At 47.6% G+C, this 7,881-nt stretch overlaps 1 protein-coding gene across 1 annotated transcript in view; it reads left to right on the top strand.

Moving 5' to 3' along the window:
* WDR45B (WD repeat domain 45B) overlaps window positions 1-6,419 on the top strand; it is a 38,047-nt gene extending 31,628 nt beyond the window's left edge. Inside the window, exons 6-10 of the mRNA XM_003786036.3 lie at window positions 171-361; window positions 2,164-2,249; window positions 3,591-3,692; window positions 4,221-4,342; window positions 5,067-6,419. Of these exons, the coding sequence (XP_003786084.1) occupies window positions 171-361; window positions 2,164-2,249; window positions 3,591-3,692; window positions 4,221-4,342; window positions 5,067-5,173 (608 nt within the window). The 3' untranslated portion in view covers window positions 5,174-6,419. The remainder of the gene's footprint in view (window positions 1-170; window positions 362-2,163; window positions 2,250-3,590; window positions 3,693-4,220; window positions 4,343-5,066) is intronic.
* The last annotated feature ends 1,462 nt before the right edge of the window (window positions 6,420-7,881 follow it).

Consider the following 7,881-nt stretch of genomic DNA (forward strand, 5'->3'; position numbering starts at 1 on the left):
ACAATAAAAAGTCTTTAAATTGATTTTGTGATTCTGATATAAATGAAAATTGAATAATTATCAATATTTTTTCCTGAGGACTTGAGGGCAAAGAGTAGGTTTTGATTGTGGGAAATCAGAGGTTTTAAAGTCAATTGTTATTTCCTGATAGGTTTTCTCTGTCTGTTTAGGCCTCTGTGTCCTGTGTCCCAATAGTAACAATTCCCTGCTGGCCTTCCCTGGGACGCATACAGGCCATGTGCAGCTTGTGGATCTGGCCAGCACAGAGAAACCTCCCGTAGACATTCCTGCACATGAAGGTGTCCTGAGCTGCATTGCTCTCAACCTGCAGGGAACAAGAATTGCGACTGCATCTGAAAAAGTGAGTGTGTGCCCCTCCCCTTACTGGTGTGCTGCATTCTGTGCAGAGAACTGTGCCATTCATTGTATCAGGGCTTAGAGGTGGCGAACTGGCCCAGTCTGGAGCCCCATGGCCTATGGTCCTGGCTGGTCCTGTCACCTGAGGGGGTCTGGGCCAGGTCTTCATAGATCATCTGTGCCAAAGAATCAGTTTTATTTCCAATTCTTTGCAAACAAATACATTGTGAAATGTGATAAAAATACTAAAAAGAAGCAAAAAGTACATACTCCAGTTTCTTATCAAATGTAGTTTTTCATGAAAACTGGTACTTATTACAGTTTTCATTTAAGACTGCAAGCTCAGTGTCACTTTGTGGGAAATTATAAACTTAAATAGGGTGAGGCCACAAGCCAGCTGTTGGGTCCATTGGAGGATACAGTCCATTAAAGTTAGATAGGTGGGCTGTAGTCCCCACCTAATGTGACTGAAGGAGAGACTGAAGCCAGGCCACTCTGCAGTGCACCATGGGCCTGCTAGAGATCAGCGTCAGCCTTGTGGGGGTCATTTCTCAGTAGTGTTGGACAAGAGCCATGTAGTCGCAAATCCTGTTCTTCTTAGGACTTGGCTAAGAAGAGGTTATTTTTAGATATTCTTTTTATTATTTTATTATTTTTTGAGACAGAGTCTCACTTTGTCGCCCTTAGTAGAGTACTGTGATATCACAGCTCACAGCAACCTCTAGCTCTTGGGCTTAGGCAGTTCTCTTGCCTCAGCCTCCCTAGTAGCTGGGACTACAGGCGTCTGCCACAGTGCCCGGCTACTTTTTGTTAGAGTTTGGCTGGGGACGGTTAGAACCCACCACCCTCGGGGTGCCAGCGCCCTACTCACTGAGCCACAGGTACCGCCCTAGATATTCTTCTTTAGAATGTTACATTAGCAATAAATATAATCCTGTATAAATTCATGAATGATTCTTCTGTATTTTTAGTATGTTTTTTTCGTATCCTTTTTGCCTTTAGCTTCTCTATCCTTGCCTCCTGCCACCTTTGTAGAAACAGTCCCATTTATGAGTGTGGGTTGTATATGTACCTTCCTACCTGCTCTTTTAACTAAATAGTGGGTGTCTGTGGGTTGTAGCTGACGTGACAGTGCCGGAAGGTGTTTCCTTCTTGTCCCCTGGAGCCAGCCCCCTGCAGGCTTCCGAGGAGTAGAGCTGCTGAGCTGAGAATAGGTATTTCCTGTATTCCTGTATGTGCTCAAATAACTTTCCACAAAAGGTGGAGCATCTCATAGTTCCCCAGTTGTCAGAATCAGCTAAGGGATCCGCTTCATGTTGGGGGAGATGTCAAAAACAGAAACCAGAGAGGACTCAGTCCTTCCCTGAGGTTGCAGGGACAGTTTAAGTCTGTCACTTTATGTCCGAGTGTTGGTCTGAGCGTTTGGAGGAGGTGTCTCTCTAGGGTAGTGGTTCTCAACCTTCCTAATGTCGCAGCGTATTTTCATTGTTAAAAAGGGGTTGTGACCCACAGGTTGAGAACCGCTACTCTAGGGTGTCAGCCACTGGAATAGAGGCTCTGGGTTGATCTAGGCTGCCCTGCCAGGAGATTATCTCCTGCACACCTTCTTGACCACTGCCCTGTGCTTGGAAATGGGGAGCTGCTAGCCCACTCTTGGGGGTTCAGCAGACAGAGGGGAAAGTGGAGCAGATGGTGGGGTGAGTTTTGGGAAGGGTATGGGCTATGGGTCACAAATATACATCATGTCGAAAACTAGCTGAAATGCTGCGATTCTTTGATAATGAAACACTTCACTGTTTTTCAAAGGGGACCCTTATAAGAATATTTGATACTTCATCAGGGCATTTAATCCAGGAACTTCGAAGAGGATCTCAAGCAGCTAATATTTACTGGTAAGGAGGCAACTAATTTTACCCAGACAAGAGCCATTGCTTTGGGTTGATGGCATAGAAAGGGGCCTGTGGGAGTTGAGGGGATGTCAGATACCCCCTCCCAGGAGGTGGGGGAGAGGTGGACTGTCAGGAGCTAGAGTTTTTTTCCTATTTTTTTTTTCGAGAGATAGGGTCTTGCTTTTTGCCTCAGCTAGAGTGTAGCAGTATGATCACAGCTCACAGTAACATCACACTCCTGGGCTCAGCCTCCCAAGTAGCTGGGACTATAGGTGCCCAGCCAGTTTTTCTATTTTTTTGTTGAGGCAAGGTCTTGCAATGTTGTTTAGGCTGGTCTCAAACTCCTGACCGCAAGCAGTCCCCCCACATCGGCCTCCCAAAGTGCTAGCATTATGGCATGAGCCACTTGCACCCAGCTTTCAGCTTTTTATTATGACTAATTTTAATTTTTCATCATGGGAAATAGACATAGAAGTAGAAAGAATATTATACAAACTGTCCTTAACCATCAGCCTCCTCCGACATCTGTCAAGATGTGTTCTGTTCCGTCTCTTACCAGCGTCCCATTTCCCTTTTCTGAAGGATGTGAGCAAATGCTAGAGAACTTGCTGGTATGTCTGGGATGGCTCTGGTCTGCTGCAAAGTGAGAAGCCGCACTGCTTTCTCAACCAGTGGTTGTGGCCATGGCCTGAGCCAAAGCCCTGGTACTGATGTCTTTGCTCCTGTGGCCTTTGCAGGTGTTGAGCAGCATTTGGGTCTATGGGGTGACATTTAGGGGCTTCCTTGGGGGGTTCTGGGCAATGGACTATGCAGCAGGCTGTCTGCTCCCAGGAGTGAGGCTGTACGTGGCCGGTTCTGCCCTAGCCCAGGGGACCCCTCAAGGGGTCAGGGAGCACAGGAGTCTTTCTCACTGGAGTCTCTGGAGTATGTGAGGGAGCATGCAGGGGCCCTCACCTGTCCTGCACCCCCAGGAGAGTTGCTGCTGCATTGGACATACTGGATTATCTCTGTAGTCTGGTGGTCTGATCCTCTGGCTCCATGGTGATGGCTATTGGGTTGTGCAGGAAAGGTTGGGGTTTTCTGTTTAGCGAAGTGAAGTTTGGTTCCTTCACCCAGGGTGGAGTACAGTGGTGTAGTCACAGCTCAAAGCCTCAAAGTCCTGGGCTCAGGTGGGAGCCTCTTGTCCCAGCCTCCGAAGGAGCTGGGACCACACCTGACTTGAAAGTCGTGGATTTTAGATTTGGTGCCTTGCAGTCTCCAAGCTGAAGTGCATTGTGCAGATCAGGTCTCTGGACTCTAGTGTCTTGGTCTTGTCTTTCTGATCTTGGTCTGGCTTGTCTGCAGCATTAACTTCAATCAGGATGCTTCCCTCATCTGCGTCTCCAGTGATCACGGCACAGTGCACATTTTTGCAGCTGAAGATCCAAAAAGGAATAAACAGTCTAGGTACGTCTTAGGGGGTCTGGTGGTGGGGAAAGCACCCAATGATTAGGATTAACAATTGCTTCAATGTGGACAGAGTTAAGTTAAGGGGGGGGGGGCATTTTTCAGCTAACATTAATGAGATTTTTGTTGGGGTTTGAAAATCAGTGCAGACCGTTTGCTCTCAAACAGTGGATCATTACTTCTGTGAAGGTCGGGCACCATCCAAAGGAGTCAGAGCTTACTGCTGAGCTCAGTGCTCTCTGTTCACTATGTTCAGAAGATTAATTTGATGGCCCAAGAAACCGTTGCCCCTTTTAATGTTGACAAGGTCTACTTTTATTACAGAACCATTCTAAGGACTCAGTGTTTTCGGGTGAGAAATAAAAGATTAAAAGCAACAATAGAAATTTTCTAAGAAGTCATTCAGGCTTAAAAGTATGTTAAAGAAACTACTTTAAATTTTAAAAAGTAGCATTCTGGGTTTAAGCAGGTGGCTTTCTGTGTCTTTAAACTTTGTTAATATAGCCACTTTCTCCATTGTCCTTACAGCTTGGCGTCAGCCAGTTTCCTTCCAAAATACTTCAGTTCCAAATGGAGTTTTTCCAAGTTTCAGGTTCCCTCAGGCTCTCCGTGCATTTGTGCCTTTGGAACAGAGCCCAACGCTGTCATTGGTGAGTTGTCCTTCCTGTGGAGAATGACCCTCCTCTAGCCCCTCACCTGGGCTCTGAAGTCCATGCACTGAGCCTCAGGTCCAGCATCCACATGGCTTCCTGCCCTGTGCAGTCCTGGCTGCTTGCCTTCCTTCTGTGTGCACCTGGTGTCCCAGGCCACACTCTACAGAGTTTCCCTGGGAAATCATGGAGACAGATCTTTTGTTTTTTGTGCAGATAACCAAAGAATGCTTTTTTCCTCTGGCCAGCGTTGATTGAGAAGGTTAATATGCTCCCTAGAAAGCATGTGGTCAGGAAGGGAGGGCAGGGTGACTCACAAAGGAGTTCCTCAGCTCCCAGAGGCTGTTTGTAGTTTGTCGTTCAGTGAGAATGGTTAGCCTTTTTTTTTTTTTTGAGGCAGAGTCTCAAGCTGTCACCCTGCAGAGTGCCGTGGCATCACAGCTCACAGCAACCTCAAACTCTTGGGCTTAAGTGATTCTCTTGCCTCCGCCTCCCAAGTAGCTGGGACTATAGGTGCCTGCCACAATGCCCGGCTACTTTTTGGTTTTTTTTTTTTTTGATTATAGTTGTCATTGTTGTTTGGTGGGTCCAGGCTGGATTTGAACCCTCTAGCTCTGGTGTATGTGGCTGCTAGCTGCTTGAGCTACAGGCACTGAGCCGAGAATGTTTAGCTTTTAACTTAGGAGGAAGAAACATGTGAGTAAAGTGGTCTCCTCTGTCCCAGCAATCTGTGCAGATGGCAGTTACTACAAGTTCCTCTTCAACCCCAAGGGGGAATGCATCCGGGATGTCTATGCCCAGTTCCTGGAGATGACCGACGACAAGCTGTGACTCCATCTGTGAGCTTAATGCCAGCACTGGCTGTTCCCCTGCAGACTCCGGGGGCTTGTGCCCAGGCCTGTTGGGCCCCAGGCTGGAGGGGCTTCCAGGGATCTTGGTCTCAAAGCCATATGTGGTTGTTTGCTTTCCTTAGAAAGACTTTCCATTTCCAGTATTACAGAGAGAATTATCATCAAGGCACCACAGATGCTCAGCGTTCATGCCAACTGCCAGCTGTCTCTCATTTGCTCACTCGAGGCATTCTGAGGCTGGCTGCACCTATATGGTGACGGGGCTCCCGGCAGATGTGGGGGCTGGGTGGAGAGGATGGACTCATTGAGGTTTGTTTTTGTAACAGATTCCATCATTTTTACTGCATCTACAGTGGGGAAATGAACAAGTGTGTAAATGTAGTTCTTACATTCTAAGCAGATTTAAATAGAACACCAGCAGCTTGCCTTAGAAAAGGAGAGAGGAATTCCTTTACCCATCTGAACATGGGAAGAAACAGGAGTCCTGCTGAGGGGCCATGGTGTGGAAGTCTCCCCTGTTCAGCCCAGGCTACGCTCCTCTCTGCCTGGGCCAGGGTTGTCCGTGCCACTCACTTGTGGCAGACACCAGGTGCACCCAGGAAGCAGAGCAGCCGTCCTTGGGCTTGGGCAGTGTTAGGGCATGGCAGGGTCTCCTGGATAAATTCTGGATTAAAATTGAGTTTCCCTGTTACATGTAGGGAACAAAGTAGTAAACAGTCATAGAAGAAAGCGACAACTTAGTGGGACATTTCCACAGAGCAGTACTCCAGAGCGTCCTCTGGCAGCTCCTATCAGTGTGGCGGGAAATGCCTCGGCCAGCCTGTGTCTCCATGTCCCTCCTCACTCTCTGTCCCCAGCATTTACAGGAGTAGCTATACACTAACATTTGGGAATTAAAGGCACAGAACTTTAACATTTGGTAACTAAAGTAGGTTATGGGCTCTATGTTCTCAACTACTTGAAATATATGTTTAATTTTCTTAAATTCCCTTTAAAGCAACTTAATTTTATGGTTTTGATTTCAGGTTGCAAACATTTAAAATCTGCATAGCAGCAATTTCTCTGTTTTGCCAGTTCCTTTACTGTCTTGTAATCAACTAACTTTGTATGTGACTTTGATGTAAAGTATGCATGTTACTTTTATGTGTATTTAATCATGAAGTTTAATTTTGCACACTTATTTGTATGTTTCTTTTAAATAAAAGTGACTAATTTGTTGTATTCTGCCTATAATGGGAAATAAGAATTGTGTGTTACAAAACAAAATGCTCTTTCCCTTGTTTGGAGAATCTGGTGAGACTGTCAGCCTCCATACACCTGCCAGCCCAGGTTGGCTGGGGCATTGGGGCAGGCTGGGAGCTGCAGCCACAGAGCACTGAGTCCAGGGCCTTGTGCCCCTCTGAAGCCGGCCTCGGTGCTTCTAGAGCAGGTGAGTAGGAAATCTGGAGGTGCTGTGTAGCTCTGGGTGGATGGGAGGCTCTGCTTGTTCTGTAGAGGTGGAGAAATGTGTTTTTATCCAGCGTCCAGGCCTCAGCCTCTGCAGCATGAGCTGCCTGTGGTAGGCCCTGAGCTGGTGTCCTCTTGGGTACTCTGATGGTTTAGATCTGATTCTTGGGTGGGGTAGCAAGAGGGTCCTTCACATCTATGTAATTATCTTTTGTAAACTTGAGAGGGAAAACAAGCCGCTTTGCAACCGGTGAGGCCAGTTCACAGGGATGTAGGTTCCCCGAGGGACTGGCCAAGCCCTGGACATGGAGGATTCTAGCACATCCCATTGGCATAGGGTGTGACCTCGAGTCTTATAAAACACAGTGGGCCAGTGTGTGAGAGTCCTGCGCTAGGAGGCAATGAAGCACAAGTGGTGTTGCCTCCCTGGTCCCACCTCTGCCTGGGCTCAGGTTTTCCTTCAAGCAGTTTGCTCCCAGACACTATATGGAGCTGGCTTGTAAGTTGTCTCTGACCAGGTCCCACCTGCCCTCCAAGGGCATGTGCATTCTCCACCACTCTGCAGGGAAGAGTGTGGAATCCCTGCCCTCGGTGGGCTCACTGAGCTGAGCAGAGACCACTCCAAACTATAGCTACTGATCCTAGCATCATGGAGGAAAAACCACATGGCTGCTGCTTCCTCTTCCTCGGCCTCCTCCCATCTCTTCCAGGGGCCCCTGCTTGGTCTTTCCAAATGCTGCCTCCAGGGACTCAGCTTCCTACCTGACTTTCCCAGGTACATCTCACCTCCCCCGACAGTGTACCCACACCCCTCTCTACCTGGGTGGGAGTGGTGGCAGGGTCTGAGCCACAGACCCCTCCTGCCCTCCCACTGCTTTAGCTGGTAACACCCACTGCCTGCAACCTTGAGGTTTTGTAGACTTGAGGTTTTTACATTTGCACTTTTCCTGCTGCAACCAAACCAACGTTCCAGATGCCAAAGATTATGTCACATGACTTCAGTTCTTTGCTTAAGGGGCATTTGACTGATCACATTTTTCTTTTTTTTTTTTTTTGAGACAAAGTCTCATTATGTTGCCCTAGGTGGAGCGCTGTGGTGTCATAGCTCACAGCAACCTAGAACTCTTTGGGCTTAAGCAATTCTCATGCTTCAGCCTCCCAAGTAGCTGAGACTACGGGTGCCTGCTACAACACCTGGCTATTTTTGTTTGTTTATTTTTAGAGACCGAGTCTCACTTTGTC

Source organism: Otolemur garnettii, unplaced genomic scaffold, assembly GCF_000181295.1.
Source record: "Otolemur garnettii isolate 467f Iridium unplaced genomic scaffold, OtoGar3 scaffold00018, whole genome shotgun sequence".
NCBI classification, from domain to species: Eukaryota; Metazoa; Chordata; class Mammalia; order Primates; family Galagidae; genus Otolemur; species Otolemur garnettii.